General features: G+C 44.9%; 1 protein-coding gene across 1 annotated transcript in view; it reads left to right on the plus strand.

Annotated features, from left to right (window-relative positions):
- Window positions 1-7668: 7668 nt before the first annotated feature.
- coro2ba (coronin, actin binding protein, 2Ba) overlaps window positions 7669-25193 on the plus strand; it is a 206533-nt gene continuing 189008 nt past the window's right edge. The window contains exon 1 of the mRNA XM_087981465.1: window positions 7669-7961. Within this exon, the coding sequence (XP_087837591.1) occupies window positions 7947-7961 (15 nt within the window). The 5' untranslated portion in view covers window positions 7669-7946. The remainder of the gene's footprint in view (window positions 7962-25193) is intronic.

Below are 25193 nucleotides of genomic sequence, written 5' to 3' on the forward strand. Positions count from 1 at the left end.
AATTGACCTTGAGGAGGTGGGGGTGAACTCCCCAGTCCATTCTGCACTGCACCTTGGCACAACAGAATAGCTCAATGACTAAGCGACAACTCAGAGTCAGCAACTTTGCTGTGACCCTGGAGTAACGAGGTCAGATCGGGTAAGGGTGGCAGTTCTCCTTCCCTTGAAGAGACATTAGTGAAGCGGTTGGGTTTCAGTGATGATTGTTGATGTTTGCTCAGTCATTTTGAGTGAGACAAGCCTTCAGTTCCACCACCTGCTGCAGTGGAACATGTCTACTCCACCCCCATTTACTTGGTGCTTTCGATTACTGGTCCAGTATCATTACCAATAGTCTCGTGTCTCCCCTAGTAGATGGAATCAAGATGTAAATCCTTATTATTAAAGGATTGGATACTCTGGAGGAGGAAACATGTTTCCGCTGATGGGTGAGTCTCGAACCAGAGGACACAGCTTAAATATAAGGGGTAGGCCATATAGGACAGAGATGAGGAGAAACTTCTTCACCCAGAGAGTGTGTGGAATGCTCTGCCCCAGAGGGCAGTGGAGGCCCAGTCTCTGGATTCGTTTAAGAAAGAGTTGGATAGAGCTCTCAAGGATAGTAGAATCAAGGGTTATGGAGGTAAGGAAGGAACAGGATACTGATTGAGGATGATCAGCCATGATCAGAATGAATGGTGGTGCAGGCTCGAAGGGCAGAATGGCCTACTCCTGCACCTATTGTCTATTGTCTTAATCAGTTGCAATGGCAGTACTAGCTCAAGGGCTGAATGGCCAGCTGCCCTCCCATTGTTTCTTTGAACATGTGTACAGTGGAGTAGACGGTCTGAGAATTCTCTGTGCTTTGGCTGCTGACCCTTTGCCAACAGAAACAGTTTCTCCTTAACCTTCATCAGTTTGAATGTCTCTATTAAATCTCCCCTCTGCTCTGTGAGGGCCATAACCAGACTCAACGCAGCTCAAAATTCCCAAATACCATTCAGCTGCCTTTCACAACACTGTTATCGATGCCAGGATTGAGAAATGTAAAAGTAATATGTAGATAAAAGCCACATGGGGGATACAGTAGCATAATATCACTGGGCTAGTAATCCAGAGACCTCAGTTAATGTGGGGACATGGGTTCAAGTCCCACCATGGAAACTGATGGAATGAGCTGCCAAAGGAAGTAGTGGAGGCTGGTACAATTACAACATTTAAATGGCATGATTTGGGGATGCCGGTGTTGGACTGGGGTACAAAGTTAAAAATCACACAACACCAGGTTATAGTCCAACATGTTTATTTGGAAGCACTAGCATTTGGAGCACTGCTCCTTCATCAGGTGGTTGTGGAGTACAATTGTATAACATTTAAAAGGCATCTGGATGGGTTTATGAATAGGAAGGGTTTAGAGGGATAGGGGCCAAGTGCAGGCAAATGGGACTAGATTAGGTTGAGATATCTGGTCAGCATGGACCAGTTGGGCCAAAGGGTCTGTTTCCACGCTGTACAGCTCTATGGCTCTATAATCATTAAACCAGGATGGAATATCAAAAAACTATTCTTTAAAGGGAAAAAACTCTGCCATCCTTCCCAACGTTCTCACTAAGCTGTGATCTACTGGGAGGTTCTACACTCCTTTGCTACTGTCTTGATGCATTGGCCTCCATTTGCCAGTTATGGAATGTATATCCAGAAACAGAAATTGCTGGAAAAGCTCAGCAGGTCTACCAGCATCTGAGGAGAAAAACCCGAGTTAATGTTTCTGGTCCAGTGACCCTTCGGGGATGCTGCTAGACCTGCTGAGCTTTTCCAGCAATCTCTGGTTTGGTTTCTAGCATCCGCAGTTCTTTCGGTTTTTATGGACTGTAGATATCCCCTCAGTGGAGAAAATATTACAGTCAATGCTGAGCCTTACCCACTCCAGTTGACATGTGTCTCCAGACTCACAGCAATGTGCTTTACTCTTAACTCCCCTCAGAAATAGCCTGGAGTTCAAGGACCATGAGGGATGGACTACAAATGCTGGCCTCATCTGTGATGCCCACATCCCAAGGAAGAATACATCTTTAAATATTGCATTTCTATGTAGTACACCTTGACAATGAATCTTTCCTCTCTCTCTCCTTAATGTAGAAAGCTTGAAAAGAAACCCTGATGTGGGAAATCCAACTCTACCTCCACTCGCCCATCAATCTATCTGGCACAGGACACTCAGGAGAGAAGCAATCAGTCACCTTAGAAACGGCTGGAGTTTTTTCTACTTGTTCTTATGGTGTAGCAAAATATTACAGACTGATAGAATACAATACATCAACCTCTAGTGATTGTACCAAGGGCAGGCAGGTGGACCTCATAGAGTATGAGTTTCCTGTTTGGGGCTGTTAATCTGGTCCAATCAGAGAGCACTGGCTGTCAGGGGTTCTGTTCGCTCTGTGAGTACATACACTATGTACGTTTACGTAAAGGGTGACTTGGTGACAGGATACCAGCCTCCGTGGAATTGTTTCACAACCATTCAGAGGAACTGACAGAACCATGGTTTGACAAAATGTCCTGTTCCTGGAACTGAAGGAACCATTCGAATGGTCATCAGTGAATTAAATTAAAAACCACACAACATCAGGTTATAGTCCAACAGGTTTATTTGGAAATACTAGCTTTCGGATGAAGGAGCAGCGCTCCGAAAGCTAGTGCTTCCAAATAAACCTGTTGGACTGTAACCTGGTGCTGTGTGATTTTTAGCTTTGCTCACCCCAATCTAACACCGGCACCTTCAAGTCATCAGTGAATGAAACTACCAACTTTCACCAAATAGTTGCCTGTTTTGTATAAATATCACAAAAATGAAGCAAGACACAAGATAGCCTGGATTCGAGAATGAGGAGGACAGGAGATGGAATAAGGTGGAAGCAAGAACTGGAATAAGAGTTGGAAGCCTGGGTAAAAAGAGAGAGAGAGAGACAACAATAAATAGAGAGTGAGATACGAACAAATGAGGGACAGAGTCTGAGAGCGAGGGTGAGAATAAAGGAGAGAGGCAGCTTTCATTTACAGTTCTGATGAAAAATCGTCAACCTGGAACATTAACTCAGATTTGCTTTCCACAGAATGCTGTCAGATCTGCTCAGTTTCTCCCGCAATTTTGGCTTTTATTTCGAATTTCTAGCCTCTGTAGTATTTTGATTTTACACCTTACTTTTGGGAAAGGTGTTTGATAAATCACTGGATTATCAAACTGCCTCAATTCACTGAATTTGTAGTGTTCATAGATTCATAGAATCCCTACAGTGTAGAAACAGACCATTCAGCCCATTGACTCTACACTGACCCTTCAAAGAGCATACCCCAAACCCCTTCCCTGTAGGCTAGCCCACCTAACCTGCACATCTCTGGACACTGTAGAGCAATCTTTCATGGTCGGTCCACCCTAACCTGCATACTTTCTGACTGTGGGAGGAAACCGGAGCATCCGGAGGAAACCTACACAGACATGGGGAGAATGTGCAAACTCCACACAGTCTCCAGGGTCCCTGGTGCTGTGAGGCATGGTGGCTCAGTGGCTAGCACTGCTGCCTCACATTGCCAGAGACCTGAGCTCAATTCCACCCTCAGGCAACTGTCTGTGTGGAGTTTGCATGTTCTCTCTAAAGAAGGGCTTATGCCCGAAATGTCGATTTCCCTGCTCCTTTGATGCTGCCTGACCTGCTGCACTTTTCCAGCAACGCATTTTTAAGCTATGTTCTCTCTGTGCCTAGTTCCCTCCAGGTGCTCTGGTTTTGCTCACAGTCCAGAGTTGTGTAGGTTAGGATGATTGGCCATGGAAATTGTCCCATAGTGTCCAGAGATGTGCAGGTTAGGTGGGTTAGCAATGGGAAATGCAAGGTTATAGAATAGAGGGGGTAAAATGCTCTTCAGAGGTTGGTGTGGACCCGATGGGCCAAATGGCCTGCTTGCACACTGTATTGTTGAGATGTAACTTTATCAGTCACTTTTAACAGTCTTTGTCTCAGGAACTCTGTCTTGGCTGAGGCACTATCTATACGGAGCTGCACTCCAGCAACAGGCAACACCTTTGAGAGAGAACTCTGACAGTATAAACTGATATTAATTCAGCTGAAGATCCTTCTAACTCATTTCATAATTCTCCCTGACATTGCACTCTCAATGTTTGGTGAATGGTGGTTAAAACAAAGCTGAGTACTGCCGAATGACCAAAGAATCAACAGCGTTACTTATTTCAAAAACTCTTTTCGATCCTAAGCTACAGGTTCCTCTGGAAAGCCAAGCAGCTGTGACTGAAGAATGCAGATAGACTGTTATTTGACCTGCACACCCGACAAACAGATTGAATTAGTCAGTAATATTGCCCATGAATCAAACTGGAGTGCACACAGGGGAAGGAAATGGCGGAAGAACCTATTTTTGGAATTCATTGTTTCAATCATTTGGAGGCTAAACCGTAAATAACTTTGACAGGAGAAAATCACAGAGCGGTGAGGAAATAGTTGAGGAAAATGTAAAATTCTGCAAAATCTGCTACTTCCCACCCAAGAGATGCTGAAACATAGCTTCACGTAAAGGCAAGTCGACTGATGATCAAAGAATTATTACACTGGAGATGGCCATTCAGCCCATCGTGCCTGCACTGGGTTCTATTACCTAGTGTCAATCTCCTGCTTTGTCCCCATACTCTTGCATGTTATTTCTACCCAATTATCGAATCCCTCAATTGAACCTGCCCCCATCATATTTCCAGTCAGTGCATTCCATACCCAAACTATGGGCTGTCTGAAAGATTTTTCTCACATGGCCCTTGAACCTTTAGCACATCACTTACATCCTCTCTATCAAATCTCCTCTCAGCCTTTATCTGTCTGAGGATGTGTGACTCTGTGCTGTGAAAGTGGACTGTTCATTCTTTATCTGTGTCCAGCTACATTCACCGGGCTTTCACCTCCCAATATCCACTCCAAACGAAATTCCATCAGCCCCAATCATGAAAATTCCGAATTAACAATGTTTCAGTGGAACCGTTCCCAATTTTTCAACCTTGTCTCACAAAAGCTTTCCAGTTTTACACCTGATCTGGGTAAATAAAATTAAATGGTAATGAATTCAATTCCTTTCTGTGGGAGCTTGGCTGCCTCATTCGACAGTCTAAATAATTTAATGCCTATGAAGGAGGTGAGAGCTTTGATTGAGCAATGCAGTAAAGCGTGGGCTTAACACAAATTGGGGAAATCCAAAACCAAAATCCTGATCTCAAGCCAGGATACAATTCCACTTATTACACAAAAGGACATCTACTGATTACATTACGTAATGGCATAATGGTATTATTGTATCAGACCACGACATTTTGATAGGAAGAGGTTCATATCATGGTAATGTCACTGGCCTAGTAATCCATAGGCTCAGGTAAATATTCAAGGGTTCACATCCCACTATAGAAGCTGATAGATAGAGAGATTTTGGATCAGTAAGGGAATCAAAGATTTTCAGGAAAAGGCAGGAAAGTGGAGGTGAGGATGATCAGATCTGTCATGATCTCATTGAATGGTAGAACAGACTTGATGGGCTGAATGGCCTATGTCTGCTCCTGTGCCTTCTGGTCTTAGAATCACAGAAGGTCAGGACATTGAAGATGCTGTGTGGATGAAAGCTGGTGTTATTGCTGCAGACTGCAAAACTGAGGGAGAAATTATTTGAAAATTGGTTAATTACTCTCATGTCAATTAGTCGACACAGCCAGTGCAGTACTGAGGACATGCTCCATCTAATTGGTAGTACTCCCCTGTGGGTGAGACATTGAACCAGGCCCTGTGCCTGTCCCCTCCGATTGACATGGAAGTTTCTCTGATACCATTTGGAAGAGCACCAGGAAAGTCCTGCCTAGACCATTGTCCAATACCCAGCCCTCAATCAGTACCACCAAAAACAAAGGGCATCTTTTACTCATCTGTGGGAGCTCCCTGTGTATGTATTGGCTCTCACAGTCCTTCCATTGGAGCAGTGATCAAATTTCAGAAGCACGTCATATAGGTTTTAAAGCAAGTTGGAATGTCCTAAGATCAACTAAGGCTCTATATAAATGAAAGTCCTTTTTTGTACTTAGCCAGTGAGCTATAATTTCCTAGAATATTCAACCAGCTCTCTCAGCAAGTTCAGTTGGCTGGAAGCTGCTTTGCAATTGTCAGTAGCTTAGTGGTTAGCATTGCTGCCTCACAGGGCCCCTGGTTCAACTCCAGCCTCCGTGACTGCCTGTATGGAATTTGCATGTTCTTCCTGTGTCTACATGGGGTTCAACTGGGTGCCCTGGTTTCCTCTCACAATCCAAAGACGTGCAGGTCAGGTGAATTGGCCATTCTAAATTGCCCGTAGGGGTTAGGTGCACTAGTCAGGGGTAAATATAGAGTCGGGCAATGTGTCTGGGCAGGTTACTCTTTGGAGGGTCGGTGTGGACTTGTTGGGCCGAATGGCCTGTTTCCATACTGTAGGGAATCTAATCTAAACAGTGTGGGTTCAATTCCCGCATTGGCTGTAGTTACCATGAAGGCTTTCTCTTCTCAACCTCACCCCTTCCCTGAGACACGGTGATCCTCAGGTTAAAGCACCACTAGCCCTCTCTCTCTCTCTCAAATGAGAGAGTGGTCCCATAGACTGTTAGTACAATAGAGACAGTGACACTTAGATGAAGTTTCTATCAGGAATGTGAGACTAGTGATCCTACTAAGTGTTCCCGGTAACTTATTGTAAATAAGGGTACACATTTTCAGTTGTTCATTTCAATGTGCAAAATGTTTCTTTTTTTAATCTTAGAAAGTCCGATAGTCTTTTGGGGGGTGAAATCTGTCGCCCTCGTCTGGTCTGCCTGTACCTACACGGGACTCCAGGTCCACAGCAATGTAGTCCCACTGTTCTGAAGGAGGGTCACTGGACTGGAAATGTTGACCCTGCTTTCTCTCTCTCTCTTTCCACAGATGCTGCCAGACCTGCTGAGTTTCTTTAGCAATTCCTGCGAGTGTTGCGGCTGTCTCTTAACCAGGGATGGGGACAACAAGCGCCTGCCCCATCCCCTGACTTTTACCTGTGAGGCTGTTGGCGTGGTCTGTTTAGAATGGACAATTGCGACCGCCAGAGGATGGAGACTGTGCAAGCAGCAGCCAGGGGGGCCGTTCGCAATGAGTCAAACAGCTGCAAGGGGACCATAAAGAAACCTATTGTTCAGGGGATTGAGAGTTAAAAGCTTTTACCAGTTGTGCATCGGCCCAGATTGTGAAATCTGGAAAATTCAGGAAGAGCGGTGTGGCTGACTCTCTCCGACTTTGTCTGACGGACAGGGCTTTGTAAGGAGACTTATGCCTGTGCTCGGAGACTGCAGGTTAAACCTGCACCCTGACCGGTTTCTGTATCCATTCCCGGCTCTGCGCCAATATCAGATTGGCCCTGCGTGAATTCCACTTGCCTCCCTCCTCCCTTTAAATTCCTGCTCTCTTTGGGCTGGAATCGGTATTGTTACACAGAGAGAGAGAGAGAGGAGGGGAGGGAAGAGAAAGAGAGCTTTTTAAAAAGACACTGGTGATTTGGCAAACAGAAATGCGTCCACTTCCTGCTTGTTTGCAGTCGTTGGCTGTTACACACACACACACAGCTCTCTCTCTCTCTGTGTCTCTCATCCTCCAAGATTTCTCCAGTGCCAGCCTCCCTATTGGACTATTCATCCATTATAAATGAGAGCTGACATCACGGGTTAGGCTGGGTTAATCAGATTGCAACAAAAAAAAAGGTCTCGGACTTCCTCTGCCACTGCAGCAGTAGGAGAGTCAGCTCATCTCCCTGTTCCCGCAGGCACCATCCCTGTTTACTCACTGGAGGATTCTCGTCAAACCCCCAGGACCTCCTCCCCTACACTCCCCCCCCCCCCCCCCCCCTTCCACTTTCACTCCAGAAATAATATCTGCATGACTGTCACAAAGGTAAGAGGCGTGGGACAAACCCATGATTTGTTATGGATGCGTGTGTTTATGTGTATGTGTTTTAACATGTTGTTTAATACACAGCCAGCCGGGATGATGATCTGCTTTTGCAGGCTGTGTTTCTGAGTGTGTCAGTCCGGCTGTTTGCGGGCAGACAATGCAGTAAAAGCTCCATCTCCTGACTCAGCCTGCACTGCGCTGTCTAGACCGAGTAGTTCGCAGGCAGCCAAAGGGCTCTGGGTGCTGTCCTCAGGACCCTGGGTTAGGAGGAGACTCTTGCCTTGGGGTCAGATTCTTCAGAGAAGCTGTCAGAAGGGGAGGGTGAGAGTGTAGGGATGGTGGGGGTGGAGGGGCTAGGGATTGGAGTTAGAGGTCTCTCCTGCAAACAGAGCTTGCTCATCTGCCAACTCTCCTGCTCACTGCATTACCAAGGAGAAATCAAAGCCATGTGTGTGTGTGTGTGTGTGTGTGCTGGCAAAACCCAGTTCCCAAATGTTTGTTGGACAGAGGCAAGACATTCAAATGAGCCAACTCAACTTAGCAGTAGTTACAATTCTATGTTAGTCGTTCATTCTCAACCTTACCCCCCGGCCACCCGTCTGATGTTTCATATATCAGTGAAGTGTGTTTGTAACTGTTGAGAGCCTGCACTCCATGTATCTTTCACAGCTGAGCTGTAACAGGTATAAGGTAAGGGATTGGTTGGTGTGGGTTTATGTATGGGATTGTACCACAGGGTGAAGCCTAACATAGGGCACTGACTTACCAAGAGGTCCAGCTGAACAGGTAAAAAGTCTAACGTGCGTTTTTGTGATATTGAGGAGGGATTACTTCTCTCAAAGGTCAGGATTTGGAGACGCCGGTGTTGGACTGAGGTGTACAAAGTTAAAAATCACACAACACCAGGTTATAGTTAAACAGGTTTATTCAACAGGAGCGCTGCTGGCATTGTGTGATTATTATCTTCTCTCAAAGGGTCGTGACTCTGTGGAATTCACTTCCCCATAGTGTGGTGGATGCAGGGATGTGAGGAGGAGATCAGTATTTAATTGGTAATGGTTTGAAGGGTCATGGATAAATGGCTAGGAAAGAGGAGCGGAGACTGAGATGAAGTCAACTGTGATCATGTTGAATGGCCCAGCAAGCATGAGGGGCTGAATAGCCTACTTCTGCTCCATCTTCGTATTGACAGAGACACACTTTCAAAACCCAGTCTTTCCAGTCTATTTTTATTCCTCATCTGAAGGAGAGCCCACTGCCAGGAAGGATTGTCGATTCACTGTTCTTGCCACACAGTTATTGGAGGCGGGTTGATCCCTGCCAATCAGAGAGGACTATAATGTAAATACATGAGGTAGACTTCACTGACACCCCCACATTACCCAGCAGACAGGTACCCCATGATACCCCAACGTCCTGGCTCACTGTGGCGAGTTTAGGGGCACCAACTGGGTAGATACTGGTGCCAATGGAGACTGTGATGATCAAAACTGTTTGGTAGCCAGTGGATGTCTTGGCTTGGACTGTAGCCTTTTGGGAAAGGCTGGTGGTATTTCCAGTTCTGTGAACCAGTCCTATCTGCTTGCTCCTGGCACCCCCACTGCTCCCAAAGCCAACTTTGGAACGCATTCCTGGTGATTGCAATTTCATCAAATAATTCCAACTGTTTTGCTCTTCAAAGGACTGTATTCCCTTGTAAATAATATTTTTACATCTAATCAACAATCGATCCCCCTTGAGGTGGAGTAAAAAAACACCATGTCCTATCTAAAATACCCTTATGACCATCTGCCTGAGTTTTTATTATTGGCATCTGGGAAGACAGCAGTGTCTGGGAAATATACATTTCATCTATGGGGACTCCCAAGACAACCTCGGAGAGTTGGCAACTCCTTCTCATGCACTCTTTGTTTCTGGAGGGTGGTTTGAGAGCCATTTTTCTGGAGGGTGGTTTGGGAGCTGTGTTCCTGGAGGGTGATTTGGGAGCTGTGTTCCTGGAGGGTGATCTGAGAGATACATTTCCTACCATGGACCCAGCAAGTGACCCCACAAGGAAACTAATTGGGAGGGGGGAGTCAAAGAGGCCGAGGACACCACTTCGGACTCATTGGACTGTCTCACGGGCCGTAATTTATAGTAATAGCAGTCTTCACTCTTAACACCTGACCTTTTTGCCTAGGGAACTGCCCGATTCCCAGGGGTTAGCTTCAGCAAGGTCCACTCTACAAATAAATCCAGCCACAAGCATCGCTAACAGCAGTCATTTCTCAAGCATAATTTAATAACATATTCCAGAATGTGCTTTAACTACATGTCCACGTGGAATATGCACAAACAATACCACACACTCAGTCCTGAAAATTCTTAATTTTGTATCCCATTCCTCTGGGACCAGTGGGACATCAATACGTCTTTTAAAATATGTTGAATCTTGGCTTGTAACATTGACAACAAAAACATTGAGCGATTCTGCCACTTGCAGACTGGTTTGTAGCTCACTCGTGACTTTGATGTTCATGAGTTACGTGGGTCAGTTTCACAAAAAGAGATTTTTATCACAAGTTAGAGTCAAAAGTGCGAGGCTAGAGTATATAAAACAGAAAAGTTGCCAATAATACAGTCTATAAATATTTCAAAGAGTTATGTGGGTTGCTTCAGCTATTCGTAGAGTCCTGCAGCACAGAAACAGATCCTTTAATCCAACCAGTCCATGCCAACCTTGTTCCCAAACTAAACTAGTCCCACCTGCCTGCTTTTGGCCCATATCCCTCCAAACCTTTCCTATTCATGAACTTATCCAAATGTCTTTTAAACATTGTAACTGTACCCACATCCATCACTTTCTCTAGCAGTTCATTCCACACACCAACCAACCACTCTCTGTGTAAAGAAGTTGCCTCTCAAATCCTTTTTAAATCTTTCTTCTCTCACCTTAGACATATGCCCGCTAGTTTTGAAATCCCCTACTGTAGGGAATAGATCCTTGCTATTCACCTTATTTATGCCCCTCATGAATTTTTAAAGCTCAATAAGTTCACACCTCAACCTCCTATGCTCGACTGAAAAAAAACCCAGTCTTTCCACTCTATTTTTATTCCTCTAACCCTCCACTCCTGCAACTTCCTGGTAAGTCATTTTTGAACCCTCTCCAGTTTAACAATATCCTTCCTATAACGGACACTAGAACTACACACATTACTCCAGAAGAGATCTCACCAATGTTCTGTACTACCTTAACATCACGTTCCAACTCCTATACTCAAAAGTTTGAGCAATGAAGGCAAGTATGCTAAACACCTTCTTAACCACCCTGTCTATCTGTGAAGAAAATTTCAAAGGATTATGTACCTGAACCCCTAGGTCTCTCTGTTCTGCAACACTACCCAGGGCCCTACCATTAATTGTATGAATCCTGTCCTTGTTTGGATTACCAATACCTCACATTTATCCAAATTAAACTCCATCTGCCACTCCTCAGCCCTTTGACTCAATCAATCAAGATCTCTTTGTAATCTTAGATAACTCTTCACTGTCCACTATATCACCAATTTTAGTGTCATCTGCAAACTCACTAACTATGTCTCCCATATTTCCATCCAAATCGTTCATATAACTGACAAACAAAAGTGGACCCAGAACCGATACTTGCGGGCTGTGATAATCTTGAGGACCAAAGCGTGTTGGTCCTCAAAAACAGAAATTGCTGGAGAAACTCAGCAGGTCTGGCAGTGTCAGTAGAGAGAAAGCAGAGTTAATGTTTCGATGTCAGTGACTCTTTTTCAGAAGAGTCTTCACCTTTCTGTTCTGAAGCATCATTTCACTCTAGCAATTTCTGTGTTTGTTTCAAATTTTCAGTATCTGCAGTTCTTTGGTTTATTTATGTCTTGTTTAATGTCTCATCTATCTTTTGAAAGAGATGTTAAACATGGGCTCCACGTGCTTCTCAGGTGGATGTAAAGGATTGTATGGTGTTAATTAAAGAAGAATAAGGGAGTTCTGGTCAATAGTAATCCCTGAAGCAAAAAAAAATTACCTACTTGTAAACATCTTGCTGTTTTGGGGAGCTTGTTGCACATAACCTTGCTTTACAAAGTTGGCTGCAAAGCACTTTGGGTTAACTTGAGGTTGTGAAAGGTGCTATATAAATGCAAGTTGAAAAGTGTGACACTGGAAAAGCATTTCCAGCACTGCACTTTTGGATTCTGATCTCCAGCATCTGCAGTCCTCACTTTCTCCTAAATAAATGCCAGCCTTGTTATCTCTATTTTGTATCTTATTTAATATCAGTTCAATCTTCATAGTTTTTTGCAGATTGATAAGACCAAGAAGTCAGACTATAAATTTTCATCATCTCAAGATTATGGGAAAGTGCATCATGACCCTCACAACATTGATAGCATACCATACTTAGGGAGGTGGAAAAACGAGAATTAAACTTGTGAGTTCTTCACCTGTTGAGAGAGTGAATTAACGGAAGTGATGACAAGATGGGTCAATGTGTGGTTGACGTCTACAATGGGCTTCTTGGGGCTGAATGGCCTCTTCCTGTTCCTGAACAGATCATGGTTTTGTTTTAGCTTACTGGTTATTCAGCAGGAAGAAAGTGGGAAAACAGATTTTTTTTTCCCTGCTCCACTCTTATAGTGAGCACAGACTGGAATGCAAAATCCTGTTGTTTCCAAAATCCTGGCTGGATATTTTGGTGAAGAGAGGGGAAAGCAGACAGAAAGAGAATTTTTAAAAATCTAGACTGACTCATGTTAGAAAATGTGGTGAGAGGGGAGACCTTCCACAAGCATTATGTGTAGCTAAATTGTTCTTTCTGAATGAATTACAACATTCCCATAGCAACCAGAGCAAATTTTCTTATTCATTCATGAGATGCGGGTGTTGCTAGCAAGGCAAACAATTATTACCCTATAAAAACCGAAAGAACTGCTAATGCTGGAAATCAGAGACAAAAGCAGAAATTGTTGGAAAAGTTCATAAGCAGGTCTGACAGCATCTGTGGAGAGAAATCAGAGTTAATGTTTCGGGTCCAATGACCCTTCCTCAGAGCTGATTAGAACTTCCTCAGAAATTATTAGCCTAATTGCTGTTGAGAAAGTGAGGGTGAGTCGCCTGTTGGAGCATAACTGAATGGCTTACTCAGCCATTTCACTGGGTTGTTAAGAGTTTACCAGCGTGTGTCTGGAGTCATACATAGTCCAGACCAGGTAAGGATGGCAGATTGGCAGAAGTGGGTCTTGCAGATGCTGGAGATTAGAGTCAAGATTAGAGTGATGCTGGAAAAGCACAGCAGGTCAGGCAGCAACCAATGAGGCTCATTCCTGATTAAGGGTTTTTGCCCAAAGCATTGATTTTCCAGCTACTTGGATGCTGCCTAACCTGCTGTGCTTTTCCAGCATCACTCTAAGGATGGCAGATTTCTTTCCCTAAACAGCATTAGTGAAGTAGGTGAATTTTTATGACAATCTAGTCATTTTGTGGTCACCGTTATTGGAAAATAATTATCCTAGATTTATTTAATTGAATTTTAATCCCTAAATTGCTGTAGTTGGGGTATGAACCCATATCTGTGAATTATTATTAGGTCAGGAGCATTTCCACTAAACTACCAACTCATGTTCACAATAACATTCCTTCTTTTGATCATATCAGCAAATTTGTGACAACTTGTTTGCAAATATTATTGACAGCAGGAACATTTACCCCTTCCACTTGGCTCTGCCATAGCAAGTATTTCTCTCCCTTGCCCATTTTGCTTGTGGGTTTGGTAATCCTGTCAAAATGTAATCTTGAAGTGTTACAGTGCCTGATCCTGACCTCCCCTCCCATCCTTTCTAGTTGACCTTATCCACACTGTGCCCCTTATTCAGCAGGAACATCCTAGATCTTGGGTTCGGTGGCTGGTTGAATTTAGGATAATAGGTTGCAGGGTGAGTGGGATGATGGAGTGTGTGTGCGGGTCGGGGGGGGGAGAAGCCAGATGTGGTTACTGCGGCACTGGGGGAGGCAGAAGTGACGCGAAGCTTAAGCAGGCTTTCCTTGAGCTGGGCTTCTGCCAATCAATTGCGGACAATGCAGTCATTGATTTAAGCAAACTCTTGGCTGAAAACTGACTGACTGCATGATAAGGGTTGGGCTAGGAGAATGTATGGCACAAAATAAATTAAATCCTCCTGGAACAATTGACTCTTTCCATACCGACAAGGGTCGCCAGTCCTCAGTGACTGTCCAGGAGTCTCTGAGGAACCTGTGAGATAATCTTAAGGAGCTCTTGGAAAACTGTGGTTTCTTTTTCCACTTTCTTCCCTTTGTTATTGACCAAAGTGTGACAGCTTGGCCAAAAGGAGGCCAGCTGGTGAAACCTTCAAGCATGGTCTTGTGATGCAGCATTAGTGTCCCTATCTCAAACCCAGAAGGTCTTGGGTCAAGCCAAGAGTGTGGTGCTGGAAAAGTACAGCCGGTCAGGAAGGGCTTATACTCGGAATGTTGATTGATTCTCCTGCTCCTCGGATGCTGCCTGACCTGTCGTGCTTATCCAGCATCAGACTCTTGACTCTAATCTCCAGCATCTGCGGTCCTCACTTTCTCCCGGTCTGGGGTCAAGCCTCACTTGCCCTGGAGGTACATCATAAATCTCTGAACAGATTGGTTAAAAAACAACTATAACCAATCAGAGTTGGCAATAATAATTGACTTCTGGTAAATATGTTAAGAATTTCTTTTAACAGCACTGATTGATCAGACATTGCTCCATTTACAAGACTTGTCTGTTGTACTTTCACACTGTTGCGATTCTATATAGCAGGGAGGGAATGACCTGGGTAAATACGACAAGGTTACTTACTCCTTCAGTCTCCAGTCTGACATACCCGATTCACATTTCACTAGTTCAAACTCTGAGATTTGTCACAAATATTGTCCTCATCTTTGTGACTCAATAGATAAGTCCCCTAAACAGCTGGAAGTTGGGGTCAATAACACCCACATAACAGGTAATAGATAATAGGTAGACAAGTGTATCACTTGTATATCTCACAGCCATTAACTTGTCAATGCTTAGTGATAATTGAAAACTTTTATTGAAAATGTTAAGCTGTGGCAGTTGAGCTGGTGATTGAATTCAGTGAATTCTGACAACATTAAACTCCAAGGTCAAGTTTGAGGCAAATTAGGAAAATCACTGCAATCTTTGCTGTTGCATTACTGCTTGAAACTTCAGTGAATGAGCGAGTCAGGGGCTAAGGTTCAGTTTACACCTCCTCCCACCCTACCTTCTGCAAAAATGCTATCCCGTATTCCCAATTCCTCCGCCTCCACCGCATCTGCTCCCAGGAAAACCAGTTCCACCGCAGAACACACCAGATGGCCTCCTTCTTTAAAGACCAAAATTTCCCCTCCCACGTGGTTGAAGATGCCCTCCAATGCATCTCATCCACACCCCGCACCTCTGCCCTCAAACCCCACCCCTCCAACCGCAACAAGGACAGAACCCCCAGGTCCTCACCTTCCACCCCACCAACCTCCACATAAATTGCATCATCCACTGACATTTCCGCCACCTCCAAATGGACCCCACCACCAGCGATATATTTCCCTCCCCACCCCATCTGCTTTCGGTAAAGACTGTTCCCTCCGCGACTACCTCACAAGCTCCAAGCCCCCCACTAACCCACCATTCCCTCCTGGCACCTTCCCCTGCCACCACAGGAATTGCAAAACCTGCGCCCACACCTCCCCCCTCACCACCGTACAGGGTCCCAAAGGAGCCTTCCACATCCATCAAAGTTTCACCTGCACTTCTACACATGTCATTTATTGTATCCGTTACTCCCGATGTGGTCTCCTCTACATTATGGAGACTCGATGCCTTCTTGCAGAGCGCTTCAGAGAACATCTCCGGGACACCCACACCAATCCACCCCACCGCCCCATGGCCGAACATTTCAACTCCCCCTCCCACTCTACCGAGGAGGCCTTGGGCCTCCTCCATTGCCACCCAATGCCTGGAGGAAAAACGGCTCATCTTCTGTCTCGGGACCCTTCAACCCCAGGGCATCAATGTGGACTTCACTAGTTTCTTCATTTCCCCTCCCCCCACCTTAACCTAGTTCCAACCTTCCAGCTCACAACTGTTCTCCTGACCTGTCCCACTTGTTAATCTTCCTTCCCACCTATCCGCTCCACCCTGCTCTCCGACCTATCACCTTTACCCCCACCTCCATCCCCCTATTGCACTCTCAGCTACCTTCTCCCCAGCTCCACCCCCCTCCCATTTATCTCTTCACCCCCCGAGGCTCCCAGCTTCATTCCTGATGAAGGGCTCCGGCCCAAAACGTCCATTCTCCTGCTCCTCCGATGCTGCCTGACCTGCTGTGCTTTTCCAGCACCACACACTCTTGACTCTGATCTCCAGCATCTGCAGTCCTCACTTTCTCCTAAGGTTCAGTTCTCAGTACTGTGACCTCGAGCTGGGAACGCAGTGACCAACCCTCCACATAGACAGAGCACAACACGAATAACTAACTGTGGTGACTGGAACCAGGTGGACTGCATTGACTAGGAGGGTTCTTGATTTGCCCAGGTTAACAAATCCAATCAGGAAAGTCTTGGCTGACCAAGATAACCAGGAGATTAGAATAAATAAATAAATAATAATCAAATATAACCAGAAAAAAATAACCAAGAGATTAGAATCTCCTCAATTGAGGACTGCCTCTGAGTTGGCTGGCCATAGCCAGTGTACTGTGCAGTGGTGAATAAAGGGTGACAGGATAGTACAGTACAGAGGAAGGCCATTCTGCCTATTTAGCTGGTGCCAGCCCTTTCAAAGAACAATCTAGTTAGTTCACTTGTTCACTTTATTTATCCAGTTCCTTTCAAACATAAACAAAGCTGTACCCACCACTCTTTGACACAGTGCATTACAAAGGCTACCCACTCATCTGCGTAAAAACATTTTTCCTCCTGTAACCTCCTGTATGGGCGGCACGGTGGCACAGTGGTTAGCACTGCTGCCTCACAGCGCCAGAGACCCAGCTTCAATTCCCGCCTCAGGCGACTGACTGTGTGGAGTTTGCACATTCTCCCCGTGTCTGCGTGGGTTTCCTCCGTGTGCTCCGGTTTCCTCCCACAGTCCAAAGATGTGCAGGTCAGGTGAATTGGCCATGCTAAATTGCCCCTAGTGTTAGATAAGGGGTAAATGTAGGGGTATGGGTGGGTTGCGCTTCGGCGGGTCGGTGTGGACTTGTTGGGCCGAAGGGCCTGTTTCCACACTGTAATGTAATCTAACCTCTTGTTCTTTTTTCTAATCATGTTTAAATTGTGTCCTCTGGTTATAAACCCTTCAGCCATTGGAAACATTTCTGTTTTATTCACTTTTCCAAAACCCTTCTTTATAAACAGCTCTATCAAATTTCCTCATAGCCTTCTCTGCCCTGAGAAGAACAGCCTAGCCTTTCCCATATCTCTGTGTATCTCCTTTCCCTGATCCATGGAACTAACTTAATCAATTTTTTTATGTATCCCTGACAAAGCCTTAACATCCTTCCTAAAGTCTGTTGCCCAGAATTGGACCTGATATATCAGCTGGTTGTGCTTTATCTCGATTTATCAAAGTTCCTGGTTTTTGTCGGCAAATTTAAAGTGATGCAAACAAAAAGAGCATTTTCACTTTTCAGGTCTGCCTGAGCCTGGGTGGAGGCATGTTCAGTTGAAACATTCAAGAGGGATTAGACAATTGCCTGAAAGAGAAGATTATGCAGAGTTATGGGGCGAAGGCTCTCTGAATGGCATTCTATGAGTGGATCATTCAGAGAGCCAGCATGTTTTCTTTGGGCCGAACAGCCACCTCTTGCACTGTAATAAGTCTGTGATTGTGTGAATTCTCTCGGTTCCTGAACCTCATTAGATGGCTGTGTTTAAATTGTGAGCAGGTGGAATGTGTCAGAGGGTAATAAGAAGATAAAACAGTCCTTTCTAAAAGAAACAATGGAGGCTTGATGGGGTGGAATTCTGCTGTACACATTGACTGTAAATCAGTAGCTGCTTGGCATTGTGCCCCAACACAAAACTCCTGCAAGGTGACACTAAGTTGACAATCTCATTCTGAGAGCCCACGGAGTATAGCTGATTTTCTCTAAGTCAAGGTCACCATAGTCCCACCTCTCTCATTAAAGAGAGAGGTGACTGGTGGTGGTTTTAACCTGAGGGTCACCCGGCCTCAGATGAGAGGAGAGGTTGAGAAGGAGAGTCCTTCGAGGTAACCTCAGCTGGTGCGGGAATTAAACCCATGCTGTTGGCATCGCAAACCACCCATCCAGGCTCACCGACCCTCTAGTTCCTCACTGCTTCCATTTTTTTATAGTAGCTTTGATTCCCTACAGTGTGCAAACAGGCCCTTCAGCCCAACAAGTCCACACCGACCCCCCGAAGAGTAACCCACCTTGACCCATTTCCCTACCATATACTTACCCCTGACTAATGCACCTAACAAAGGACTTTTGCCCAAAACATCGATTTTCCTCCTCCTCAGATGCTGCCTGACCTGCTGTGCTTTTCCAGCACCACTCTAATTAATGCACCTAACACTGTGGACAATTTAGCATGGCCAATTCACCTGACTCACACATCTTTGGATTGTGGGAGGAAACCCGCACAGACACTAGGAAAATGCACAAATTCCACACAGATAGTCGCCTGAGGCTGGAATTGAACCCAGATCCCTGGCACTGTGAGGCAGCACTGCTAACCATTGAGGCACCGTGCTGCCCCTTGAAACATAAGAAACCATAATATACAGCATTTTCACTTGAAACAATATTAATAATTTTCTGTATGATTTAAATTTAGAATAGCAGATCATTTGGTTTAAGCAACTTTTAACAAAGGGGAGTGAACTGCCAACACGATGGAGATTTGTCACAGGGGAGAATGAGAGACTACGTCACTGAATGGTACAATTTTAAAAAGAGTGAATGAACGCAGAGACGTGGGGGGAGGATTATGTGCAAACTTTGCCAAGAGAATGTATTTAAGGGGTAGTCAGACTAATACACGACAGGTAAAAGAATAGAAGCCTACACTGATAAGCTGAAATGCAGAGGTGTGTGTGTGTGGAATATAAGTATCAAGATTGGGCCAAACGGCATGTTTCTCGGTGCTAAATTCAATGTGGTCACAATTTTCTTCAGTTTACAGGACAAGATGAGGAGAATGTTTAAAAGTACTAGCAGAGTTTTTGTCTTAACAGATGTAAGCATGGAACGTGAATGTTTCTGAATCACTCATTAGGCCTCCCCAGTAGCTCTGCACTTTAGGAGGGATGTTGGACATTGCAGGAGGTACTGAGGGGATTGACTGGACTGAAAACACAAAGAAGGACTTCAATGAACATGGGGAGAAGCTGGAGGGTGGTTCTCCATACAAGTATAGAAGAAGAAAATGAGATGTGGTGTTATTCAAAATCATAAAGGGTTTGGTTTGACTGAATAATGGGAATCTGTTTCCACTTGGCAGAAAGACCAGTAACGGGATTCAAAACAACTGGCAAAAGAATAATGGGAGATGATGAGGATTTGTTTTAATGCAGCAGGTTAAAGTGACCTAGAATACATTGTCTGATGGGGTGGTAGAAACAGATTAAATCATAATTTTCAAAACGGAATGACATACTACTTGCAGGAGAGTTGGGACTAAGATGTAGTATAAGCATGTGGGCTGAATGTCCTCCTGTTGAGTGATATTCTTCTGAGACATTCTGGACTGGGGTCCTGTGCCTGCCAAGCAGTGCGGCTGCTGATGCCTTGAGTGTCTAATGTTTTCCATACTTTAATTTAAACAATTTGTTGAAGGAAGAAAGTTTGAATTCAGCAAATCACAAAATAAAGATATCATGGGTTCCATTCTTCAAACATGCTGTTCAGGCCACTGTCCCTGGCAGTAGTGAATGGGTTAACATGCAGTACTCTGCAGTGTCCCTGAATGTATGAAGCTGAGCTATTCACACGCCTTGGAACAATGTCAGCTGTTGGGAATGCAGACTGTAAATCAAGTGCATTCATGCAACTAAAGGGGAAGCTGGATACATACATGAGAGAGAAAGGAAGAGCAGGCCATGCTGATAGTGAGAGGATGTAGGATTGGAGAAGGAGCAGTTGCACAGGCTAGTTAGACCAAATGGCCAGATTTGATGTTGTAAATTCCAGATCGGTGTAACGTGATAAATCATTGACATCTGGGTGTTTATGGGTCTAGCCTGTTACAGATTCACCTCCTCAACTTGCATAGCTGTGCTCAGCAAGCTCTCGACCAGCATAGAAAACTAATTGGTTGGCTGTAGCAGTGACTACTAAACCTGTCTAACATCTGGAGCAGCATGTAATTTCAATAACTGTCCTATACAGGTGATGTAGGAGCTATACAAATGATGCATGTTTTCTGTATCACTGGCTGTGGGGTGATTCCTAAGGCTCAACAAGTTGTGTACATTGAACCATCAAAGCAGGAGGTGCACACCAGGGGCAAAATGAGCTCCATTCCTTTGTCACTGTCTCCCCTTCATTTTTTTTGTTCACTCATTGAATTTGGGTGATACTGGTTGGATCTTGATTGCACATCCCTAATTGCCCTTGAGAAGCTATCGTCATGAGCCACTGCAGTCTATGTGCTGTTGGAAGACCCGCAATGCTGTTAGAGAGGGAACTGCACTGAAGGAACGCCAATATGTTTTCAAATGTGGATGGTGATTGGCTAGGGGAGGAATGTGCACGTAGTGGTGTTCTCATGTATCAGCTGCCTTTGTCCTTCTAGATGGCAATGGAAGGTGCTGTCTAAGAAGCCTTGGTGAATTTCGACAGTGCATTTTGTAGATGGTGCACACTGCTGCTACTGAGCATTGGTCGCGGAGGGAGTGGATATGGTGCCAATCAAATGGGCTGCTTTGACCTGGATGGTGTCGAGCTTCTTGAGTGTTGCTGGAGCTGCACCCATCCAGGCAAGTGGGGAGCATTCCATCACACTGCTCAGTCGTGCCTTGCAAATGTGGACAGAATCTTAGGAATTAGGAGATGAATTATTCGCTGTGGAATTCCCAGCCTTCCCAGGACTGCAGATGCTGGAGATCAGAGTCGTGAGTGTGGTGCTGGAAAAGGACAGCAGGTCAGGCAGCGTCTGAGGAGCAGGAAAATCAACATTTCGGGCATGAGGGGGTTATACCTGAAACGTTGATTCTGCTGCTCCCTGGATGCTGCCTGACCTGCTGTGCTTTTCCAGCACCACACTTTTGACTATTTATATAGCTAGTCCAATTCAGTTTCAGGATGTTGATAATGGGGGCTTCTGTGTGAGTCATGCATTGAATGTCAAGGGGAGATTCTCCTGATGGCAGTGCTCATACCTTGGCACTTACGTGGCACGAATGTTACTGCTTGTCAGCCCAAGCCTGGTTATTGTCCAGACTTGTTGCATTTGGGACTGGACTCCTTTAGTATCAAGGCGTTGCAAATGGTGCTCATCGGCAAACATTTCCACTTCTGACCTTATGATGGAGGAAATGTCATTGATGAAGCAGCTGAAGATGGTTGGGCCTAGGACACTACCCCTGAGGATCTCCTGCAGAGATGTGGGAGCTGAGATGACTGACCTCCAACAACTACAACCATCTTCCTATGTGTCAGGTATGACTCTTACCAGCAGCGAGTATTGCCCCTGATTCCCATTGATTCCAAGAGTCCTGAAGAAGGGCTACACCCAAATCGTCAACTTCTCCACCTCCTGATGCCGCCTGGCTTGCTGTGTTCTTCCAGCCTCCTGCTTGTCCAGCTAGGGTTCCATGATGCCATACTTAGTTGAATGCAGTCTTGATGTCAAGGGCTGTCACTCTCCCTCCCCTCTGGAATTCAGCTCTTTTGTCCATGTTTGAACCAAGGCTGTATTGAGATCAGGCAGAACCCAAACTAAGCATCACTGAGCAGATTATTGATGACACCTTCCATCACTTTATTAATGACCAAGAGTAGTCTGATGGGGCAGTGATTGGCTAGGTTGTTTTTGTCCTACTTTTTGTCTGCAAGACATAGCTGGGTAATTTTCCACATTATCAGGAGGATGGTGAGTTGTCACTGTACTGGAAGAGCTTGGCTCAGGGAGCAGCAGGACTTGCACGAGACTTTAGTGTTATTGCCAGAATATTCTTAGGCCCTGTATACTTTGCCAAACCCTACCATTTCTTGATGTCTTTGTCGATATGCTAATTTTGGCACTAGCTCCCAGATGTTAGTAAGAAAAGCCTTGCAAGATTGACAGAATTGTTGGCATTTCTAGTGACTTAGTAGATGCTAATTTGTGCATCCAGTTTCATTCCTTTTTCCTTTCTAGACATTAAAACAACTGAGTTCCTTGCTTGGCCATTTCAGAGGGCAGTTAAGAATTAATCACAGTGATGTGGGTCTTGTGTCACATGTAGGCCAGACTAGGTAAGGATGGCAGATTCCTTTGGAAAAGGGCATTAGTGAACCAGATAGCTTTTTAACAACAGTTGCTTTGTGGTCACCATGAGACATTTAAGTTTGGCATTTTAATGGGGTTTAAACTCCACCATTTGTGGTAATGGGATTTGAAACAGGGTTCTGAGAATGTTACCTGGCTCTCTAAGTTACTAGTCCATTGGCCACGGAAATAGATCCGCAGAGGCCAGAATACCGTCACCAAGTCACCCCTTTATTTACACGTGGAGTGTCTGAGCATCCCTACGGAGTGGAAACAGGCCATTTGGCCCAACAAGTCACAGCATCGTGAACATCAGCACCCAGAGTGTCAGAACCCCTGACACACCCTTTTATATTTTTCTTATTTTAGTAAACAATACAGTTTTCAAAACAGTTAACATTAACAGCTGTATACAGAGAGACAGCAATTTTACAAGGGAGAGGAATAGCAAAGCCAGGCCCCAAATCCTACTGTTCAACCAGTTTTCAGGAAAATGAGGCCAAACCTCAAATCCCACTTTCAGTCATCATAAAACAGTAACAATGACAAGTACATATAAAACAGTCCAATTACATAAAAAACAGTGCATACAATACAGACCCCCAGCAACCCAGCAAACCACCCATTCCTCCCACTTTCCGGCCAATCTGAGGCAGCCTGCCCCTACACCCCTTCCAGCCCTTATTCCGCCCTGACACACCTATCGAACACCTCTAGGACAGCCCATCCTGCCTCCACAACCTCCCCCCCCTCTCCCCAGGGCGACAGCGCTCTTCGCACCTCCCGGCGACCTCTAGGACAGCCCACGCCGGTATCTGCCCAGACACACTCTTCTATATCTGTCAGCCAGAGCTGTCTGATTGGACCAGGTGAGCAACCCCAGTCAGGGAACTCCTACTCTCTGAGATCCAGTTAGCTGACCCCGTAACAATCACGACAACCACGAGGCCCTCACCTTCCTTAATCTGGGCAATGAGCCTGATTCCCAATGCTTTCTTATCCACTCCATATATTTACAACCTTTCCAATGTCAACATGTAGGTGCTTTTTTTTTAATTGCAGCACCTGTTGAAGGGGCAATAACCATGACAACCACAAGTAAAGGCCTCTGATAAGGCCCTAGTTTTATTACAATAAAATACTCCAGAAATATGAAGTAAAAACAGAAAGTGCTGGAGAAACTCAATAAGTCTGACTGCCCATGCAGGGAGAAACAAAGTTAATGTTTCGAATCCAATATGACTCTTTGAGAATGGCTAATCATATGAACTCTGTTTTTCTTTCAATCCAGAGGCTGATGAGTTTCTCCAGCTGTTTCTAGTTTTATTTCAAAGTTCATTTGCTTGGTCCATCCAGCCTCCCTCTTACAGTTGTTGCTCCAGTTATTTAAAAACATTCTTTCTCCAGCAAGAAAAAATATACAGTACTCGAGGAAACAAATATCCGGTCACATTCTCCCAAGTGTTAATGTTTCAAAAGTGCAACAGAAACAGAAATTGCTGATGAAACTCAGCAGGTCTGGCAGCACCAGTGGAGAGAAAGCACAGTTAACTTTTCGAGTCCGGTGTCTCTTCAACAGACTTGTAATGTTGATTCTGCTTTCTCTCCACTGATGCTGCCAGACCTGCTGAGTTTTGCCAGCAATTTCAGTTTTTGTTTCAGATTTTCAGCATCTGCAGTTCCTTGTTTTACTTTCAAGAGTGAGTCTGCTGTAAAGTAGGAAGGTATTGATTGTAGAGTGTGTAGACCATCAAGTCAATCCATTAGAACTTCCTGTACATCCAGTTTGAGCTGACCTCACAAACGTATTGAATCAGTAACAGCATAATGTCAGACTGTGAAGATAATGATTACTTTGTGCATGTGAAGTAAAGGGCGCTTCTAAATCCTCCTGTGTGAAATCACTAAATACACTGAGATTGTCCATCATACAGACCAGTAAAGCAAAATGGCATAGTGGCTCAGTGGTTAGCACTGCTGCCTCACTGCGCCAGGGACCCAGGTTCGAATCCAGCCTCAGGTGACTGTCTGCGTGGAGTTTGCACATTCTACCTGCATAGGTTTCCTCCTACAGTCCAAAGATGTGTAGATCAGGTGAATTGGCCATGCTAAATTGCTCATAGTGTTAGGTGCATTAGTAGCGAGAAGGGGAATGGGTCTGGGTGGGTTATTCTTCGGAGGGTCGGTGTGGACTTGTTGGGCCAAAGGGCCTGTTTCCGCACTGTAGGTAATCTAATCTTTAAAAAAAATGAACTGTCCAAAGGCAGATTTGAGGTGTGGCTAGTAACAGGTGATATATTTTCAGATGAATCCAACAGCAATCTAATGCTGAAGTATTATTTATACTTTGAGTCTATTGCCTGCAATGACTGTCATAAGCAAGGATTAAGTTTTTCACATATGCACATCCATGACTAAGCATCAGTTGCAGAGTAGAGAACTCTGGGGTGACACCCCCCCCCCCCCCCCCCCCCCCAATAAAACGCTGTGACTGTGAAACAGTTAGGTCAATGAGCAAAATGGGGTTCAGTGTCAGGATTGGTTTCAACTTGATTTTACTGAACCTCTTAGTCATTGTGTGTTTCTGGCAATGATCTATGAGGAGAGCCATCTGCAAACATAGGAAACTGCATATTCCCAAACCGTCCTTTTAACGGTGGTGAACTCGCAAGGTATGTCAGTCTCTACTGACGAGCCTGGGAGTATGGCAAAAGTCAACAATTCAGCTAAGTTGAACAT

The sequence above is a fragment of the Chiloscyllium plagiosum genome, unplaced genomic scaffold (genome assembly GCF_037043375.1).
Source record: "Chiloscyllium plagiosum isolate Xiang-an unplaced genomic scaffold, Cpla_swu_hap1 HiC_scaffold_39, whole genome shotgun sequence".
Taxonomy (NCBI): domain Eukaryota; kingdom Metazoa; phylum Chordata; class Chondrichthyes; order Orectolobiformes; family Hemiscylliidae; genus Chiloscyllium; species Chiloscyllium plagiosum.